This window comes from Amblyomma maculatum, chromosome 5 (genome assembly GCF_055883805.1).
Source record: "Amblyomma maculatum isolate TAMU_Amacu chromosome 5, ASM5588380v1, whole genome shotgun sequence".
In the NCBI taxonomy this organism is placed as follows: domain Eukaryota; kingdom Metazoa; phylum Arthropoda; class Arachnida; order Ixodida; family Ixodidae; genus Amblyomma; species Amblyomma maculatum.
The window spans coordinates 10,156,478-10,178,766 of record NC_139348.1 but is presented as its reverse complement, the minus strand read 5'-3'; the positions used below and the strand labels follow the sequence as shown (position 1 = coordinate 10,178,766).

General features: G+C 44.3%; 1 protein-coding gene across 8 annotated transcripts in view; it reads left to right on the top strand.

Moving 5' to 3' along the window:
- LOC146187746 (uncharacterized) overlaps nt 1–19,540 on the top strand; it is a 37,960-nt gene extending 18,420 nt beyond the window's left edge. For 2 of the 8 annotated variants that reach the window (XR_014707414.1, XM_084603521.1), the window contains one exon: nt 18,724–19,034. Coding sequence is in view for 3 of the 8 variants with exons in the window: in XM_084603521.1 (XP_084459647.1) it covers nt 18,724–18,781 (58 nt within the window). In the remaining 5 variants the exon portion in view is untranslated. Of the gene's footprint in view, nt 1–2,511; nt 3,316–7,398; nt 7,482–16,243; nt 16,349–18,232; nt 18,304–18,723 lie in introns of those variants that run through there. The other 6 variants (XR_014707415.1, XM_084603519.1, XR_014707416.1 and 3 more) reach the window with 6 other exon arrangements.
- The last annotated feature ends 2,749 nt before the right edge of the window (nt 19,541–22,289 follow it).

Below are 22,289 nucleotides of genomic sequence, written 5' to 3'. Positions count from 1 at the left end.
ATTGAAACAACAGAGAGAATTACTCATGACTCTTAGCATATACGATATTATTGGTAAGTTTATTACAATCTCGCTTCTGACATAGTGGCTAGCACACGTGGAAGACGCATACAGAAGGTAGGTGAACAGTTCCTCGTGCGATAGCCACTACATCCAATCCTAGCAGCCAAGTTCTTGGTCGTGTAGTCTCGCGCACTTTCGATAAAAAAACGAATACTTCATGCACTCTTGAAAATCCTTTCCATTCGATGTGCTTGGAATTTTCGTTCCACGTTATTAGGGATGTGCGCTCTGTTATATAACGTTGGCATGTCAATCAGGAATAGGTCATTTATGATGGAATAAACAAGCTTTAAGCGTTTTCTTTTTTCGCCTCGACTGCATTTTTAAGGTGTCCGCGCAGACTGAGTGCCGGGCCTAGGCCGGATCGAATCTTTATGGCGCGGGCCCGGTTCGAGCCTGCTTTACGTCAGCTCGGGCCCGGGCCAACGCCTCCTATAACTTAGGAGGCGTTGGCCGGGCCCGGGCTAGGCTCGGGCTTCAAACTATGGGCACGGGCCGCAAAATCAGGCCGTGCAGTGCTCTAACTTCGGCACAGTAATCGGGCGTCTTACCACTGCACCACCGCTGCGGGGCGAATTCAGTGGTGCAGTAGTAAGACTACTGTGCCGGAGGGAAAGGAAAGGCACAGTCACACTTGTTTGTGTGGACACCTGAAGTCCCTCGGGAAAAGTCGAATCGGCGTCAACATCGGGCCCCGCCGGGGTGGTACAATGATAAGATGCCCGGCTGGCTACTGTGTCGGAGTACCCGTCCCAACCGCGGCGGCTGCGTTTCGATGGAGGCGAAGCGAAGATGCGTCCGTGTGCTGTGCGATGTCAGCGCACGTTAAAGATCCCCAGATAGTCGAAATTACACCGTAGCCCTCCACTACGGCTCCTCTTTCTCTCTTTCCACTTTAACTCCCACCTTCCTCCCTTCCCTTACGGCGCGGGTCAGGTGTCCACAGAAACAAGGGTGACAGATACTGCGCCTTTCCCTACCTGTGAACCAGTTATTATAATCATTCAACATCGGGCTTTTGCGAGAATGTGAGTAGATAGTGCTGAAGCACTGAAAAAGTGTAAAAAAAATACGGCGACACAATGGGCTCTAACGTCATTAGCATAATTACCAGCTGTGCATAGCTTGCCTGGTTCGTTCGGATCGTTCTCGACCAATGATCAGCTAACCGATGAAATCACTCGTGAAACGCGTTCTGAATTAAACAAAATGAAGTCTATATAGAGCCACCGCAAAAGAGCACGCCGACGACAAAAAAAAAAAAAAAAAAAAAAAAAAAAAAAAAAAAAAAAAAAAAAAATTAACCAGATGAACTGTCATAGCCAAAATAATTATTTACGAGGAAAAACCCGAAACTGCTCAGTATTATCTGCACGTCCAAAAGCTTATTCAGTATTGCAAGTATACAGGCAACTCGTGTCCACTGAGATACAATGAGCAACTCGTGCCGATTTCCCAATCGCTCACAATCATTATTGTTCAACACCTGACCAAGCATTCATTGATTTCATAGGAACTTACTAAGTCGGACTAACCACGAGTCATGAACTGAATGTGAATCCAGACTCGCATAGACTCAGATTTGAACATGAATAAACTCACAATTGAACGTGAGTCCGGACTCACGACTCAGATCACGATTTGAATGTGAGCCTAAATGAGACCGACGACCTATGAAAACAGTACGTGGTTTGGTCCTCTGCTGCCCTAATTAGTTTTTCGGCGCAAGAATTTTTGTTGCGAGGAGTACGCAGCATCTCTCCGGGTATTAAGTGGATCTCAATGGATAACCTTGAGCAAAAACTCGAGCTTTTTTTTTTTTTTGCTGCCTATTTCATAATTTCATAACGATAGTATTTTAAGTGTTAATTTAACCTTATTATTACATGTTTTATATTTACAGTCTTACTTACTGCACTCTCTGAATTTGCCGCGTAGCGCGATATGCGCAGATATCTGGCTTGCGCACTGCCGGTTCGCGGTAGCGGTGACGGTGTTCGTATATGTTGAAGTCCATTCGATCGAAAAGCAGCCCCATTGCCGTCGCCGTAACCCTGAATTGAGACATGCCGGTAAAAATTATCCACGACATTTAATTTCAAAGCTGAAGCAACCGTTCTTGTGCATCATTCCGGTCAGTGAAGTTGAAGGCTAGATTGTATTCTGTTGTAAGTGTAGAAGAGAGGCAATGTGAAAAGAGGCATACCTTGATTTGTTTTCCCCTCAAAACCATCTCAAAACAACAGCATCCAAAAATATTTCATTACAAAAGAGTTCGCGGAATGAAAAGGCTATGTGAATGGCTATTTCGCGTGTACTCGTAATGCGAAACTTGAGTCTAAATATTGTCGTCTCTCATACTCGTACAATAGTAATCAGATTATTCTCTCAATATTGCAAACATTCAGCAAGTTCTAAGCGTTCAAAAGATTGTTTACTTGCTTTCAGATTTTTTAAACTATGAAAAGTGGTTTGGTGCATGGCAGGCGCTCCCAATTGGTTTACCGAGGCTCTCGTTGAAGTAAAGACATTTGAAATAAAACCAAAAGATGACTTTTAATAACAAACACAGGCGGTGAAAGATCGTCTTACTCATACCCGTAAGTGTGGTGCCCTTGCCTCTGGGCCTCAGCTTTTGTACCCCGACATTTTATCGCTCTGGCAGAATAATTAAGGCGTATTGATAATCAAAACGTACATGAATTACATAGAGCATCACCTTCCTTGCCCTGATATGTTCGGGAAAGGGGCCGAAGGCTTCACCGTTGGGCGATGAGGTAGGCGGACGACGCTCAACAGCTTTTAGATGTTGCATATTTGCAATGGTTGAGAAAGGGCTTACGAGCAAATAGTTAACAAGGAAACGAAGTCAAAAATTTTAAGCGTTCTCAAACCCGCCAGTTTGCGATTTATCAGTGGTACGGAGGAATTATGTAGCTGGCTAGGGATCCCAACCGCTTGACAACCCTGTCCTTTCTTGCCATAACTGCCCTCTGTACTTCCTCTCGCCCCTTCCGGCCTATCCCCTTTTCTTTCCCGCCGGCCCCATCTCGGATGTTTCAGATTTTAGATCGCAGTTGCCGCGACCGGCAACACTCTTTTTTTTCCTTTTTGATTATTCAATAAACCATTACCACCACCACCAATTGGCCACTAGCGTCTTCATTGGCTCCACCCCCGCCACATGTTACCATGCAGCCACATGAATGCACGCAAAGGAGGAATCTTCGCGCTTTGCAGTCGTGGGCTGTTTTTGTTTAGTAATGATGGAGTAAAAAAAAAAGGGGGGGGGGGGGTCCAATTGGGCGTTGTAGTCCGTTTGGGTTGCCTAGCTCAAGCTAGGCATTCAAATGGGTTCTACCTTAATTAACTCTCTGGTTCCACCATAATAAGCTTACAGTTGTATGGCCGATTCGACCGCTTATTGGACCGATTTGGACTAGCTTCAGTTTTTTAGAACCCAGAAAACCACTTGAAACTACCCATTGGTTCGATTTTGTTTAAGGGTATTAAGGGAGCATTCCCGATTGAAATGCCAAGTGTGGATGATATCCTTGACTGAGATTTGCACTTATACATCTGATATACTAGTTGGGTTCTTGTAAAGAAAGGTGCTAGGAGCTTAATCATAATTAATTTCGCCATGTTTACTTGTTTCCATATGTTTCTCTCGCTTGATTTCTGTAAAAGCTTCTAGTCCTGTTAATCTCAATTCCTTTCTAGAAATGTTGGTTCATGCTCTCTTGTGAATAAAGCTCCAACTGGAAATCCTTTAAGCTCCCTAGTCGCAGTACACGTTTACAACTGATTTCACCACTCTGAGCCCTAATGAGCTTAACCGGAGCCAAGTTACCCAACTAAGTGAGATACTGCACCGGCGGCTGCGTTCCGGTGGAGGCGAAACTGTCCACAAACGACTGCGCGTGAGCGGCCGCCGCGATTAGCCTTTAGTTTCCTGTAAACCAATCATTAAACACACACACACGCGTGCGCACGCGCGCGTCTGCTCTCGTACACACTGCGCTTGGCATTGCGCGTGGCATTGCGGCATTGCGGCATTCTCTCCTTGGAGGACAGTGCAAAGATTTCGCAGTGGCGCGCCGCGTGTGAAGGCGAAGCTTGAGCGCCCTCCTAATTCAAACCGTTTACAACCTGGCTAAACCATGCAAGATCATGCTTGCATGGTCTTCTTCTTTCCTTCCGTCTACGCAGTTCAAACCATTTGGTCCTAGTTGGTGTATCATTTGAGGTCTTTTGGTTTTGATGGACGGCCATTTATTTCCAATTGTAAGCACCAATTGAGGTTGAATGGTGTAGCTTAATGGGTGGTGAAAACACAGCTGAATTTCGATCGATTGTTTTAGTTGGAAAATTTCCAATTTGGTCAAACCACTGAGTGTCCAGGCCGAAGGTTTGTGCACATCGCGGCTAACACTGCTGTGGGAAACAAAGGGTCTGACTCTCTTCTCAGAAAGGAGATATGTTCCCCGGCTTCGTCCAGGCGCAAGCGGCCGGCGTCTTCGCTTGCCAGCCATCACCGCCGCCGCTCGGGTGACTCACTGGAACCATTCCCGGGGCATGATTGTCTCATTCGACATCACAGAAGTAAGGGAATATCTGCATTTGCAGGCACCGTCATCGGAAGCCGCCACCACGCCGGCGCCTCTTGTCTTCCCCGGTGCGGTCGAGTCAATATGGACGTGTGGAATGCCTTGACGATTTCTCGGCAAGAAAACTACAGCGCATTTCTAGGGCATCTCGTTTACCGACTGACTTACGACAAGGTATATCTTAAAATGTGGCTAACGCAAGCCTACAATGAACACCGTGGTTCCCGCCAAGGGGCTGCCGGCGATCGGCGGTCATCGGAGGCGCCGCGGCGGCGGCAGCGAAGGCGAGGGTTCCATTCACTGCGGTCAGCCACCTCGCCGGAATGGAAGGTAGCGACCCATTCATGTCTTCCTGCCTGGCGCCAGCAGCGGTGACAAGGAATATCCTTCCCTTTTTGGCGGAAGGCAAAGGCGCGCCGCCGAGTTGTCTTAATGGTGTGCATAGGGGCAGAAGTTCCCCAGAGCTAAAGTCAAGGCAGGTGTGTGACCTTGAATTCCGGGAAGTTCAGTCGGGGAAACGAGCTCCCCAGGCGACTGACTTCTTGTGCTGTTTCGGCTTGGTACTGCCCTTGCCCCAACTGCGGTCCCTGGAAATACTTTCTAGGTTGTCTGCCGCCTCCCCGCTCGGCACAGCCCAGAGTCGGAGCAAGCGCGGTCGGCTCCCCATCGTCGCGTTCCTCCTTGAAATCCTGCGATTTGTCGTCGTCGCCGGTTTATTGTGTGTTTTCTTTTTCTTGCCGTGACGGGAAAGCTTTCAACCATACTTACTATAATTCTTTTAAACTGCGAATGCCCTTTCCAAAGCCAGCCTAACAGAAAAAAAAAAAAAAAAAAAAAAAAAAACTCTTGTTCGTTCACGTACAAACAGCGCCGACTGCAGCGCGTTGTCTGCTCTGAACGATAAATAGATGCTTTGGGAAATTAAAACCACACTTGACGACGTACGCGAACAGCGAACGACGCGGCGTGAAGCAGAAGGGATGTATATGGCTAAAACGGCCGCGGCGCATTTATGTGGCGGCGAAAACAGGGATACTTGACATCAAAGGCGCGGCAGACAGAGGCGAGGCACTGTCCTCGTCTCTGTCTGCCGCGCCCTTGATGTCAAGTACGTCTGACCAACTCGCCCAAACGTTCACGGTTCTTGAAAACAGGGAGGCTGAACAAGTGGAAGGGGACCGGAAAAGAAACTTGTCGCCATGTAGAAAGGAAACAAGGGAACAAGAAATGGGGGGAGCGGGGGGGGGGGGGGTCGAGAGCTGTCGACCTTTAGAAAAAGTGCCGCAAACGTGAACTAAAGGGTACACAGATGAGAATAAGGAGATAAAATACAAAAAAAAAAAAAAAAAAGCTAGAGAGAGGATGGCCTGCTGGTTGAGAAAAGAACTGGGACTAACGCAGAGCTACAATTAAAGCGCGTACAGCGTAAAAAAAGAAAAAGCTGCAGCCAGCTAAGGGAGGGGGGTGGCAAAACTTTTGTTGCGCCAAACTACTTCGCGGTTATGTCTGAAATTGATACTCCTTTTTCTTTTTCTTTTTTCTGCGTGCTGTCGAGACATTTCATTTGTACATCCATCGTTTATTTATTTATTTATTTATTTATTTATTTATTTATTTTTTACTATTAGGTTTTACAGTTTAGCCGTAAGTCGAGTGAACTTTATTCATAGGAATTACGCTTGCAAGGACTGCTAGAATGATTTTCCCGCTGAAAAAAAAAAAAAAATCATTGCCTAAATTTCTCACAATTTTATAAGCTTATAAAACCGACCGGTAACATAAGAGAGTGTGCGGTATTTGAATTCTACTTGATCTTCTTGAATTAACTGTTTCCGCGAATATGGGGGACCTGGAAGCACGTAATCTGCTTGCTCTGTCTCTGTAATCAGTCTTACATCGACTTCTCAGCTTTTTTAGAGTTGGATGGCACCAGGTATTTACTAAGGATAATTCTCATTATATAGCTTCCGAACGATGGCATCAGAAATTAACGAAATTCTTTCTTGAGAAAGGTATGCACCTCTAGTAAGTATAGTGTGGATTTAAAGAATCAGTTGGTGGTGGTAGTGGTTTATTATTAAGAGAGGGAGCGTCGTTGGGCGAGTCGGTCAATCATGATAAATTAAAAAAAAAAATGTGTGTGTGGGGGTGGGGGGGGGGGGGGGGTACTGCGGACAAATATGCAAGGACAAGAAGTTACCCCACAAGCGCAGACTCGCGACTGATCTTATTTGGAAAAAAAAAAAAAAAAAACTTTATATAACTTCAACCTGTCAAGTCGCACACTAAGCGCAGTGTAAAAATATTGCCTTCATTCTGATACAATATCTGATTGATGGGTCACTTACGCAAACTTATTTTTCTTCTTTATACAGAACGCAGAGGGCACAATGAGGCCAACTTGCACGGGACTGAAAAAAACCGCCGGCACACCGTAGGCAAGTTGGCCTCATTGTGCCTTAAGATTATGTCCGAAGGGAGGAGTAAGGCGGACTGCATCAAGCATATCATGCCATTCGTTTCGTCAGATGCCTGATGGGTGTTGTCTGTGAGGTCCATCTCACCTGTGACAGGGTTTACATCGGACAGACAGGCCTTTGTTTTAATGATCGCCGAAAAGAAAACCAGCTTTGGATGAAATCGGGTACTGGGTCAGATTTACCCCTCCACTATGGCGCATGCCCAGACGCTACACGCGATAACGCATGCCTGCATTTATTGGCAGATATTGTTTTGAAGAGGAGCCGTAACCAGGTGGTACGTGACTTGGCCGAGGCGTTCTGTACAAAGAAGGAAGGTGAAGTTTGCGTAAGTGGCCCATTTGGCACAGTTAAAACTGCTTTCATTGCAGTAAAAAACGGCGTCATACGCCGTTTAGACCTCACCTTGCAGACATGCCGCGTGGAGCATCACTCAGCGGTCACGCAATAACTCCAGAACTGGATCGGGGAAGTGTGTGTGTGTGTGGGGGGGGGGGGGGGGGGCGCTCTCTAAACAAATTGTGTACATACTGAGGGGCCAACGCCCCCCCCCCCCCCCCCCACACACACACACATACACTTTCACCCTTTCCTACTATTCGCATTAAAGTCTGAATTTGACGATATGTAGCATGCTGTAAATGAGCCAGTTGTGATCGCAGCCACTTTTGTAGTAGACCTTTTTCATTGCATAAACTAAAGTAACGCTCCCAGAAATCGTGCGGCCCTAATGAAATACCGATGAAATTCCTTAAACGGTGTGATGAGTGATTGTCCTATTACTTGCAAATTTTATTTGAAAAGTGATCATTCTTTACCTAATGACTGGCGCAGCGCTATAGTAGCTCCGGTTTTTAAAGGCTACGGTAATCGACTTCTTGTAAAGAACTTTAGACCGGTTTCACTCACTTCCGTATGTTGCAAGGTTTTTGAACGCATCCTTCATTTTTTGTAAATGAACGACCTTTTGTGTCCGTTCCAGCATGGTTTTCGGACTGGCCTTTCGATGCAGTTGATTGAAGCAGTGAACGATTTTTGCAAGGTTATAGACGAACGTCAGCAGGTAGATGTGGTCTGTGTGGATTTCGCGAAGGCTTTCGATAAAGTTCCGCATCATAAACTTCTTTTTAAACTGCGCAGATAAGGAATCAGTGAAAATATAGTACTATGGATTCAGGCGTATCTAGGTAACCACTGTCAAGTTGTCAAGGTAGAAAGCACACTATTAGATAAGCGTGAAGTTCTGTCGGGGGTGCCACAGGGCTCCGTTTTAGGTCCGCTTTTGTTTTTGTTATATATAAATGATATTTCTCCTATCATTCAATCACCTGTCAAAATGAAACTTTTTGCTGATGACTGTTTAATTTACTCTCCTGTGGCTTCCCCGGAAGATCAGATGAATTTAAATAGGTGCCTTCAGTCAAACTCGTGCTGCCTGAAATGGGGCATAAATAAATTACCAAAAGTCTACTCAAATGCATGTAACAAGGAAGCAGAATGTTATGCCGTTTCAATATAATATCGGTGAAAATTCTTTAGATGAGGTAAAGCGTTTTAGATACTTGGGAGTGACACTAACACATAATCTGTGTTGGCGCACCCATATTGAAAATATCTATTTAAAAGCCTATCAGAAGCTTTGTTTCCAGCGGAGGAAGTTGCCGAATGCGACTAGAGAAATTAAATTGATTACGTACAAGACATTCGTGCGGCCAATCATAGAGTGCGCAAGTGCAGTGTGACGTCCACTTCAAAAGGGTTTAAAATGAAAACTGGAAAGATTGCAAAGGATTTCAGCACGTTTTATATGTTCTGAATGCCGGCGCACTGACTCAGTCACAGAAATGTTAAACCAGTGTCAGTTAGAATCACTAGAAATGAGAAGAACAAAGCAGAAATTGAAACTTTTTTTTTTTCTGATAATGAATGATAAAGTAAAAGTTAATAAACAACACTATGTTACACGTCCTCTGAGGCGTTGCCCACGAAAAAAATAACAGTAAGGTATAGCATCCTATTATTACACGTAGTGATGTATATCGCTACTCCTTTTTTCCCTATGCAGTAGAAATCTGGAACTGCCAAGCGAAGTTCTATACCAAACAGAAGTAGAAAAATTTGAGATAGGTGTTAAGTCGTTCTTGGAGCATTACAGTGCAAATTTGTAATTCTGTTCTATAGAGTGTATTTTAGCGAAGAGAATTGTATGTGTTTCCCTCCCTGTAATGACCCTCATATAGAGGGTTAACCGTATGAATAAAAAAAAAAATAAAAAGTATCTGACTGACCATAGTTCATGAGCACGATCAGTGCGATTGAAATACGCCTTACTCGAACTTTCTTAACCTAAGTGTACATCGTTCGCGTGGAACTGCTTTTTTAGACTTATTCTTTGTTCTATATTTCATATCCATTAAAAAGGCATTTTAAACGTTTAATTTCCATGCCCAAATTTCATTCAGTGGTCATTAGTGTAGTTGAATATATTGTGCGAGATTTTACCCTCTGCTTAGTAAATTGGACAGCGCATATATTTGTAGAATAATCTATTTTATATTACTAAGTTTGGTTTTATAATTTCCTTGTTCCTTTAATGTAACCTTCATAGCAGAAAGGGCGTAAATAACAACCAGAACGAACAACAATAACAGTAGCATCCGCTTTTATATATTTTTTATTATGTTGTATGCATATTTTGTTTTAAGCACATTTTAGATATGCCTGCTCGAAAGGGAATGGGTCTAGTAATACGGTGGGATTTTCTTGAAGAGAAATCATATGTCAAGTGTGATGATCATCTAGAGGACCTGCCATCGGCCACAATATACTGAATACGCCGGTTCTCGTCCGCTCTCTCTCTAGAGGACCAGGCAAAACAGACAAATTATCAACGAAAGAAAAGACGAACGGGGTGCCCTTTCTCACTCGTTGGTCCTAATTGTTTTTCGCTGGTGGGGGAGATGTGTTCTTACAACTCGTACAGTACAGCGTACTCTTAAATAGTGATGACCACTGGCGAACCACTGTAAACTGCAACCCGGTGGGTTTGCGGGAACTTCATATTTTTAACTTTCATTTTTAGTGGTGGTGGTGGTGGTGGTGGTAGTGGTTTATTGAATGATCAAAAAGGATGGAAGTGTGCTGCCGGCCGCGGCAACTGCTATCTAAAATCTGAAGCACCCGAGCTGTGCCCGGAAGGAAAGAAAAGGGGACATTGACAGTACAGCGAGGGGAAGTACAGAGGGGAGCAATATAAAAAAAGGACAGGGGGAGCTTTGTACATTATTTACAAAATACGAAAACAAGGACAGCGAGGTGTTTTTTTTTTTTTTTTTTGTCTCTTGGGAGCTCGCACGTATTCTTTAAACTGCTGCAAAGGTGCAAAAGAAGGGTTCAAGCTTGCTACTTCTGACGGCTGCCCTTCTTCGTCTGCCTATACTGCAGGAAAGTCGTCGGTCTCTTTTCCAGTCAAATCAGGACAAAGCCTCTCCTTTTGCCGAAAAACGAAAGGTCTGGGAATAAAAGCTGAGACCTAGAGGTAGGATACGACAGTTATGGGTGCAATTAATGTGAGGCGATCTTTCGAAGTACGCGTTTGTGTTCCGTGCGTAAAAGTAATTATTTAGTTTTATTAGGAATTTCAATATGCGTTTACTTCAACAAGAGCCTTGGAAAACCAGTAGCATCTGCCACGCACCAATTACCTGTTCTTTCGACTGTCGACTTGAAGAAAGAAAAAGTGTTGGCACCGCATGTCAGCACTCAGAAATCTTGGACAACCTTCATAGCACGCACTGCGGAGTCCGCAACTTTAACTACTCCAAAGAATTCTTGCAAAATCGCCAAGTACATATCAGAGTGGGCGATACGAGATCAAACCCAATCCTCATGTGCACGAGAGGCACGCCACAAAGAGCGGTACTCTACCCTTTTGCGTGTAGTGTTTTCAGAAGTAAAACTGGTGACATGACGCACCGCGCTGTGCAGGTAATCTACTTCTGCACCGGTAGGCTTTGAAGTTCTCGCCCTTCAAATGGCTTGCACCGCCCTCATGCATGTCGTTGCAGGCCATTCCAGCAGTCTTATCACCGTAAAGAGGTCACGAAGCGATTCGAGCACAGATGGAAAGGGAAATAAAGAGAGTGAGAAAGAAAGCAGCTGGTAGCCTGCTTCGCTCTTCCTCTTCTTGGGTTAACAATTAGCGAAGGAATGTGAAAACCACTGACAAAAGTAAAAAATTGCAGCCTGCTTTGTTTTCGTGCAGCCCTTATACAATCGAGCACGGAAAGTGGGGTCTCAGCTGGTCCTAGTGCTGGTAAGGTTCTAGTGCTAAAATGCTGGTAAGGGGGTCTCTACCCCCCGAGGCCTCCCTGACTTTAAGCACTGACCAGAGTAGGTTCACTGCAAATTTTCAGAGTATAACATTCGTTTCCCGTTCGCTTCCCGCCTACTGGCTGATGGAGTCACTTGACAATTCATATATCTTCGAAGCGCGCGCACGGCATACGCGTCTGCGTGTCTTGTGCGGTAGGTTCCTTTTTTTTTTTTTTTTTTTTTTTTTTTTTTCGATTGTCCACCGAAGCCACGCGGGAAATTCTCCGCGTGGACACTTCGGCGTGTCCGACCCCCGTTGAAATGGAAGACGCCTTTGGATTGGGCCGACAAGCGGTAGCAAATATTTCCCGTCTTGACGCTATAAATAGTTCTCTTCTGCCCGCAAACGCCTTGTTTTAAGTCAACGGCGGACATAAAGGCCCCGCACGAACGTTCGCTTGAGTCTGTCTGCGCATGCGTGACGCGCCGATTAGATAGATATATGTCCCATGTCAGATATTTCCGCGGCGCTTGCTGCGCGCTCGCGCTGGCGCAGAGGTGGCTCGCCGGTCATTAGTTGACGTGCACCAATCAGAGGATGCCTTTCGCGCTGTCTCTGTGATCTAACTCTGTCTTTTTTTTTTTTTTTTTTTTTTTTTTTTTTTTACATTGGTGCTGCGCTGCGTAGAGTTATGCATACAGTCAGTCGATCGACAACGAAAGGTTCATCGCCGGAGTGTAGCGACGGCACTCGCTGTGGCTGAAGGGCTTCAGCTGTGGCTCGCCAGCCACAAACAGCATAAAAATAAATAAGTTAGAGAAGCTATGTGCGGAGAGGTGGCGTCTGAGGTGCTGCCTCTATTGCTTCCTGGAGCACCGCGCGCAGGTCAGCGCATTGTTTACGGCAAGCATTGAATAAGTGAAATGTGCTTAAAAATCCTCGTGTTGCTATCACACAAACAGCATCGAGGCGATGGAAGTCGCTCCGGGACAAACTTAAAGTAGCAGTCGAACTGTTTCGGTCATTTTCAGCCTACGAAGTCTTGCAACAACACAGGAGCGAGTACGCCAGCTAGCCACTGTAGCCAGAGACGCTCCATGGAGATGCGTACTTTTTCCAGTGTTGTCAGGGCGCGGCACTCGGCGCGTAGGCGCCTCGCTTGTGCTAAAGCCCCTCGTGCGCCCCGTGGAGGCCACGCTTAACAGTGATGACAAGGAAGCAGAACTGATCCAGCTAAGATACGCCCGTGCAACACCATGCCTACGCTTGCGCTTCCTGGACGGATATCGGAAATAACTGTTTTTCGTCGGCATCAAGGAAGAGCGCCCAGAAGAGAATCCACGCTCACTCTTTGCGGGAAGGAGACCGTCCGCGCCAGTGGCGCAGCGAGAAATTTTGTTCGAAGGGGGCTGACGTGCTGTGCGTCCTCTGTTTATAATTTGTCGAGGTATCAAATACATAAATAATAACGGCGATGTCATTGCATATTAGATGCTGCAAACGAATTCTTGAGCCCCAAACAATATTTTGAAAATCGCGGAATGAATTAATAGTCGCGTAGCACTTTGTGTAGGTGTCCATCGAAAAGTGATATAGATTGGCGCCTTATCCCCCAAAATCTGCTTAAACGAGCAAAAAAAAAAAAAGATTTTAAAATGGCTGGGATAATTAACCAGAGCAAACATAGTTTACAGAATGGAAGCTCGATTAAGCATAACCTGACACGGTTTGCTGCGGTTTATCACATTCATGGCTGTCTGCGAACCTCGATCAAGGATACCACAGAGCATTTTGAAGGGGGAGGTCCTAGGAGGCGAGCCCAATTGGCAGCGGTGGCCGGAAAGGGTAGATGGAGGCTGCGGTCATTCTGTCAGGCAACGTATATTTCTGGAGATATCCGGTACGAATAAAGTTTGGCAGGTGTGTGAGGAAGCAGCAGCAGATGTGAGAAATAAAAGATTGCGAGCGCCGCTAGTGTTCCTGTAGGAACACTAGGCGCCGCTGGCTCCATGCGCCACACTGAGGCAAATCCCGGCGTCAGATGACCTTCACGAGTGGCAGAATTAGAGCTAAAGCTCTGAAAATTCGCGCAATGGATTTGCGTTGTTACAGGCGCTATCACGATGCTCTTAACATGAAGCTTGGGAGGTTCAGTTCAAACCGTGTACATCTTGCTAAACCATGCTTAACAGAGATTTCGCTCGTGTACGAACCCATACATTCCCGCCCATTTTTTCAAAGTTTCGGGGAATCGAAAGCGGCTACATGGCACCCACCCGTCTACTAGACGTTTCTGTACATCTCGCAGCCATCTAGCTTACTATAATGCGCACACAGTTACAAGACGACTTGTGGAGATATAGAAGGATTGTATGCGCATACGAAAACCTTTTCCATTGATAACCTGTCTACTCGAAGGCTATAATTAAGACATACCTCGCCAAGATACACCGCCCCTATATATAGTGCTCAACACATAGACACTGCTTAAAGTTTGGCTCCATCGAAGGGCGATCCGAGCACTGGTGGAAAGGGAAATCAAGAGGGAAAGAGAGAAAGCGGCTGTTTGCCTGCTTGCAAATCGTTTTATTCGAAGGGGAGAAAGCATTATTATTTTTCTCCATTTCTCGTTCTCGAAAACGTGTTAGAGGCTCATAATACTCACTGTGGAACTGTCGAAACGCCAGAGAAGAAATCTTCCGATTATACCACTGACAAGGATAAAAATAATTGCCTGCTTTGTATTCATTCATAAGGTCCTTATACATTCAAGCTCGGGGGGTCTCGTACCCCTCTTAAATTTTACTAGGAGTGTCAGACCCCCCCCCCCCCCCCCCCGAGACCCCCCTGACATTAAGCCCTGCACATAAACTACCGCAGCGAAGCACTCACTGCATGCGCGATTCTATGTCCACTAGGAAAACCTCCGATAATCGAACATATCAATCACACACGCGTCCTCACAATGATTTTTTTTTTTTGCCGTGACAGCTTCCAGACGACTTAACATATTTGTTGAAGATATTATCGATGTCTTTTCTGGTGATCAATTAAGATCTCAAGGTGTCCACAGGACATTTTGTGCTCACGAGGCGTTGTCTTTGTTCGTGTACATCCGGAGCCGTAGGCGTGCTCGGGGTTCATTATAGTGTGCGACGATCATCGCGCAGCGCCTCCCCCTCTCACCAAAGTACCTACGGCCAAATAGCAGTGCAAATTATGATGAGGATTTGTTTACCAAACATTTGTTTGACGTGATGCCATTGAAGCGTAAAAAGGAATAGTGTGGGCTTAAAAATTTAACAAGCTTCGCGCCTACCGACGACGCGTTCTCACAACGAGTTCTTTGAGTCCTCGGCTTATGCAAACGTGGCAAGTGAGAAGTTCTTGTAATGCAATTGCATCACGGGTACTCAGCCGCCAGTATCATAAACAAAAAAAAGAAAACCTGCATGACCATAAACTAATTGACTTGGCGCCCCGCTGAGATTACCCCCCCCCCCCCCCCCTTATTTTTCTTTTTCTTTTTTTTTTCCCTGTGCGCATGCCTATAATATACCTATGCCAGCCACACTGTCAATGCCTGTCTCGCGCATTCGCCAAATCTCTGCACAATTGAAAAGGGCACCAAAAAATAGCTTTGAGGCGTCCGCGCAAGACTATACCTTAAATTATAATGCTAGTCCCTATATACTGACTGCAAATAACATATAGGCTTTAATTCAAACACTAACACACGTAGATCGTTGCATGGCTATTCTAGGAAGATTGCGATTGCAACACATATATATGCTTTCTGACATCTAATTCTGCTGAGCCATTCGCATATACGCTGTGTCCCACTACCCGAACAAATCGAAAGGACGGTCACGGACCGCGGCTGCAGCCGCGATTTACGCCACTAGTGATATCAGGGGCGTAGCCAAGAGGAGGGCTTATGAGGCTTCTGTCGAAGTGGTCTGCTGGGAGTCCTCGTCTGTTCGTAACAGTATAGTATGCAGATACTGCATTATAATCAAAGTTATATAAGCACACTGGAGAGAGTGCAGACAACCATTTCATCTGCGGGTCCGTTAGGAACACTACGTATTAGAACTAACCTTAATTGTATGGCTGGAAAACTGGCTACGATGAATTTTCAGTTCTGCATTCGATAAATTGAATAATCTTCGTCTGAAACAATAAATGCTCAGCATACTCGATGGAATGGAAGCCCCGGAGGGTACCACCATTCTTCCGTGCAATTTTGCATCCCGGCATGCAGAATTTATGGCTCAGTTGAGAGGTGACAAATTTGTGAAAGGCATCTCGATACGGAAAAGGCTGAGCAGCAACGTCAGCCTCCCTCGAAAAAACTTTCTGGCTATGCCACTGACCCTGGGTGATATACCTATACACGACATTAAAGTGCACGCTCGTGAACAATCGGCGATGAGCCGGCGCCTACGTCTCCATCAGATCTTTCAGTTCAGTTATATTTGGGAAATGAAGCTGTCATGCGGCTGTGATCATTTATATGCCGACCCTTCCAAAATTTTACCACCCTTCGGAGTAAATAACTGCGATAATTGCAGCTCGGCTCCCTTTCAGCGCTAAAGGCGCGCCGCATTCATTGCCTGTTGCCGTTGTCAAATAGGAGAAAGACGTTTTTTGCACGCTTTTTTTTTTGGGTTCTTTTTGTGTGTGTCTGTGTGTGCAGGGGCGGGGGAGACATGCTGCGAAAGTTGCTCCTTGTCCCGTCTGGTCTTGCTGATAGTCCCACTGCGTAATTCCAGGGGCTTTACAACTGCGGAGTTGGTCGCGTCGCCTAGTGGATTCGGCCAACACTACGTTCGCAAACCTCGCCCGTACTACCCCAGGTGGCGCAGGCGCTTTAACCAGTAGGTGATGTACGCTCGCCGGTATGCGCATCTGTACGCGCACCGCTTAACCCTTCCAACTCGCGGCACAATTTCTCGCGTTCTTCTTGAGCTAGCAACGCAATTTCGCTTCATAGAAAGTGCGGCAATATTTGCTTCCTTATAGTGAAACTAAATGTATATGGTGCAACTTCTATGAACACGAAGTTAATTTGTGACAAGCAAATTAAAAATGCTTCATTACACCGAGGATTTCGATATATCGACGCTTGTTACATCGAGGATTTAAAAGTACTGCTCTTCCCTCCTGTGAATACATGGAGTATGCGTTTAGTAGCTGTTGACTTCTTGAGAATAAACGTGCGCAAACTGTCAACTTCGAACAACAAATATGTCTTGAAGTGGTATTAAACAAAATATAAAGAAAATCGCACTGATTCATTGCAGTTCAAGCATATTTGTGTTATGACAATAATTGGAAGGAGCTTAAAAGTAATTTTCTTGGTGTTGTTTGGTTACTTTCCATGTGTCGTAATTGATCACTGTGCGTAATAATTTCAGATATAGTGTATAATTGCAATCAGTTGTTTATTTTCTGTAATGTATACAATATTGGTATGAATTAAGGGAAATTAATTGCACTGCATGTATTAATATGGTCAATGATTATCTGAATAATTAATTCACGTCTTCTCTTCCCATATTAATTGTTATTTTAAAAATAGTGGTTGCTTTTTTAATTGCCGTGGAATTTACATAGCAAAGTTAGAGCCAAGGTTGACATTGTACGAAACAGTCTTATCGCAAAGACATCTGCAAAAGCCACTATGGTGGCTGACCCTGGAATATCCTTTTGTATATTTGTTGATCTTGAGGATTTTGTAGCTTATATACCAAGAAATCCTTGTAGGTTGTGAGGTCCAATTCACACACACACACACACACACACACACACACACACACACACACACACACACACACACACACACACACACACACACACACACACACACACACACACACACACACACACACACACACACACACACACACACACACACACACACACACACACACACACACACACACACACACACACACACACACACACACACACACACACACACACACACACACACACACACACACACACACACACACATATAATTTATTATAACTATAAATGATATATAAATAAATTTATATTATCTGGGTGATGCATCTTTCCTATATATAGTCCTATATATACGATAGATGCATCACCCAGATAATTTGATATACCTACTGCATGTATACAATTTCAGCCTCTTTCAAAATTGACAGTTCATTCTAACCAATTTGGAGTGCCAAATTGGAAAAACTATTCCGACTGAAATTAAACGTTTTTCATTTTAGTCTGTTTATTTAGAGCCAGGAAAGCCGGTACCTACAAACGTGTTTAGTGAGCAGATAAACAATATCTTACAGGCTATCTACAAAATAACATGTTAGTACGTACGATATATGACACGTACCAAACAAAGATAGTGAAACGAGCCCGCGCTGTTCGTCACAATTAAATACGTTTGAGTTAAGGAAGCCAATGAATGGTCATATTTATGACCAAAGAAATATTAGGCGCGTGTTTATTTTCAATACTGTGGAAAAATGTAGTTTAACATTGTGGTTTCGCTGATATAGCAGGCAGTTCGGTAAATTACTTGTGAATTTTGAACAGTCCATTCAAAAGCCTTTCACATTACCAGCTGCACTTTCAAGGCAGTTGCTGAACTTCTCTACAGAATAAAAATATAAAAAAGAAGGTTGACCCGTTCAGAATTAAGGATTTGACATATTTATTACCTGAATACTGATCTATATCGGCAATTAGGTCGTGATGAGTTTGCTTTGCTCTTTGCACTGCAGAAAAGCCGCCGTCGTGTCTGAATGTTACAGCATTTTTTTTATGTTGCTTACCCGAGAACCGGCCTTCATATGTAAGTGTATCAATGTTGCTCTCAGCTGATTTGCCTCATTTTGCCCTTAGGCGCAGCCTGCTTGTAGGCTTGTGTGTGTGTGTGTGTGTGTGTGTGTGTGTGTGTGTGTGTGTGTGTGTGTGTGTGTGTGTGTGTGTGTGTGTGTGTGTGTGTGTGTGTGTGTGTGTGTGTGTGTGTGTGTGTGTGTGTGTGTGTGCGTGTGCGCGCGCGCGTGCGCTGCGCCCCTTGACACCTATGTACTGCAGAGAAGCCACCAGAGCAGATGTTCATTTTAGTTCATGTCATGGGCCGCCGGGACTTCATGTTCTGCCTTCTGGCACATGCTTACGCTCACGTAATCTGTTAATTGTAAAAATATAAAAATAAAAACCGAGGTCAAGTTTTCTCACAGAGCTGTAAATACTCTTTCACACTTTCCAGAATGGAACGTTGTTGGGATGTCAGGATGACACCAGCATATATTGATGTTGGGACTTGATTCACAGGTGCCAACTCTGTAGCTAAAAAAGGCCCCGAATTCAACTGGCAAGAGTATTCTTACGCATCCATTGACCGTGGACCAGTGCACTTGTGCTATCGCTCGAAAACGTGAAAAATAAAGCAGGACGACTGTATAATACCCAGAAATGTGGCGCAATAAACACAAAAACATGCATGTGTTTGTGTTTGTTGCGCCACATTTCTGGGTATTATGCAGCACCAATTAACTAGCCCCTCAAGCTGTTATTTTCAGGATGACTGTGCTGTGTGTTTGGTTACTGGACAGTAGATATTTTCACAAGAGTCCATATAAGTAGAACCCCGCATAGTAAACTCTGATATAGTAAAGTGAAACCGAAGTCCCTGTTTATCTTCCATAGACAACTGTACAGTCGTGAGCGAAAGTGGTATACAATACTCAGCCAGTGACAGAGCTCGGGAAAACTGCGTAAAAATGCCACCTATACGACAGCGCAAGAGACAGCGACAGTGACACATGCATGTGGATAAAATGGGGCACTGCCACTATTGTTCCGATCACAGATAGCTGTTGCTAGATAAAGTAATTGGCATGCAGTTTTCGCGCGCTTCGCCACTGGCTGAGTGTTGTATACCACTTTTGCTCACGACTGTACATTTCTCCCCCTTTATAGTAAAGACATTTTTGGCAGACATCCGTTATAGTAACGTGCACCTGGTCGCGGCGACGACTCTCGCTCCCGCGCACTACCTAGAATCGCGTGGCAAATATATATTTTTTATTTGAAAACAAAAAAAAATGTCTTTTTTTTAAGTGGCTTTACCACCAGGCTAAGCAGATTCAGGAGAAGCCTACTTTACGGAAGCTTTGAAGCCATGAGGGAAAGCACGCAGGGCGTAGAAAAAAAAAAGTAAAGCTGTCTACAAACATGAAAAAGAGGCGGTGCGGTCCGTTCAGAAAGCAAAGGATAGTAAAAGTGCGGCAAGAAAAAGGGAAGGGGAGGAATTGGGCGAACATTCACAGCACAGTGCAGCACAAAGCATGAGGCAGCGGAGGTAAGAAGAAGAGGTGCAGCATGTGCGTTCTTGCAGCACTTGACTGCCACGCGCATTTATCATTTATTGCCTTTTAAAGGACAGGAACAGCAAAAAGTGACACCGTGTTCATGTAAAGCTTTGGTTTTCACATTAAGCCATACTTGGTTGTATTTGTAGCTACACTGTCCTCATGCTTAAAAAGTACTTCCACAAGATGTAAAAAATTTTTATAACTGAAAAAAGTTGCATGAAGAGATAAGGGAGAGATGGAAGGTATTTCAGTGTTTTTTTTTATTAAGCAACAAGACGTGTTTAGTAAGTGCCCATTTAACTACCAGGCAGCATCTTCAGAACCATGTCATCACCAAAAACTGATATAGTAAAGATTTTTGCTGGTCCCAGTGACTTTACTGTAAAGGGGTCTACTTAAAGCAGGATGGCTGTGCTGTGTGTATAAATGTTTGGTTGCTGGACAGTAGATGCAGCAATTTCACAAGAGTCCATATAAGTAGAATCCTGCTATAGTAAACTTTGATATAGTAAAAACTCTGACATATAGTTAAGTGACTAGGGTACCTTGTCGCAAGAATGCACACAAAGACATATATACATTACTTTGGTTGTTTTTATTCTAAAAGTCACGCGAATTTGAAAAATTCCTTGATGCCAACAAAAACATGTTGCTGTAATCTGTGCAAGTTCAAAGTGTTGTAATGGTGCCTGCTGGCCACAAGGTCAAAAGGCAAGCACATGTTTAGTCGAAACTTTATGCAGTGACTAAGAAAATAATATACAGCTCAGAAGTATGCTTTTCTGTCGGCTAGCAGTATGTGCTCACGTGCATGTCTCTTTAAGAACCCATTGGCAGTAAATTTACTGCCAGTAGATTACTATACCTGCAGCTGTATGCACTCACATATTGCATTTTGATAGGGTACACATTTCTGAATTTTGTACTTGGGGCAGAATTTTCTTGGATGGCAGTTTAATTAGACAGACTTGATTTTGGATTTCAGTTTTTCTTTTTTGGAACATATTATTTTCAATGATAGTTAACTTTCTTATCAGCAGTATAACATGCTACTCCTGTGTTGGTAAAGAAAGATCACTTGGGGTTTACTAGTTTAGTTTAACTTATGGGTTTAACATCCCAAAGCAACTCAGGCTATGAGACTTCATAGTGGAGTCCTCCGGAAATTTCAACCACCCGGCGTTTTATAACATGCACTGACATCGCTCAACACAAAGGTGCCCTGGTTTACCCATCGAAAAGAGGTCGCTGTGGCCTGGTACTTGGGGTTTACCTTAGCCTTTTTGCAGGAACAAGTATTCAATGTAAGGCTAGTTAATGCAAAAACAATCATACTTAGATCTGTACTCTAAAAAAAGAAATGCTGACCTTTTGCTGTTAAATATGTTTGAAAAAAATTATAAGTTTAATGTGCCTAAATCTAATAGAGCAATGAAAAACACTGGTTTGGCATAGTTTATCTTGATAGACGTTATATGTAGATGACGCCTGTATCTTTTTGCCTGCTGTTCCTTGCATCACTTAGCGCATGCTTCTCGGCATTTGACAACTGCCACAAAGGACCAGGCCTGCTATCTTGAAGCAAATTGAAGATCAGGACAGTTTACATGGTTAAACCACATGAGAACATATGTCGCTGCTGACGTCACACGCACATTTAATGCGAGCAAACACAAAGGCAGGTAAATTTAAGACAGATGATGTCACTGAAACAGCCGAAAAGTGGCCAGCCATGCCACCTGCCAGAGACACGGTGTGAAGTGGACCGTGATGTATGTTGTTCAAGCTGCCAGGAGTGACATAAATATAAAGACCAGCTTTAACCAAGCTGAATGAATGTGCTTGTGTGACCTAGGGTAGCATGTCTAGCCTGGGACCCAAGAGTCCTAGAAGGCTGGATTCTGATCTCACCCTCCCATCTCAATGGCGAAGCTAAATTTAGCAGCACTTGCCACTTCAACAATGACACGCGGTCTTGTGACATCACAGGAGTCACCTGTTCATGTCACCTGCCAACTGCAAGAGACATCCTCAGATGGTTGAAGACAAAGGCCACGGCATCAGACATACCTCACGTCTTTTTTATTTACCCCATGCTGTATAGCTTTTGCAGTAAATTTGAATTTGGCATATTTTTTTGCTTTTTCTTGGTTATTGAAAAGTCATTGTTAAAAAATGAAGGTGCCATTTAAAAGCACTTTATGAAGCAGAATGTGTATAATAGGTCACAATCTTCTGGCTCTTTTATGAGGCACAAAGAGCCCAAAGCTCAAAATGTATGTAAGGTGAGAATGGGTCTTGTCTGCTTCCCTGAGAAAATTTTTCAGCTTCACAAGTTCCCCATTGTGCAGCTTGACTGCACACCCCAAGGCATGGGGTCTTTTGACCAACCATGCAAATAACCTGCATGCAACAAGTGTGCTACGAAAGCTTTAGTAAAAGTTCATGAGGAATCTGT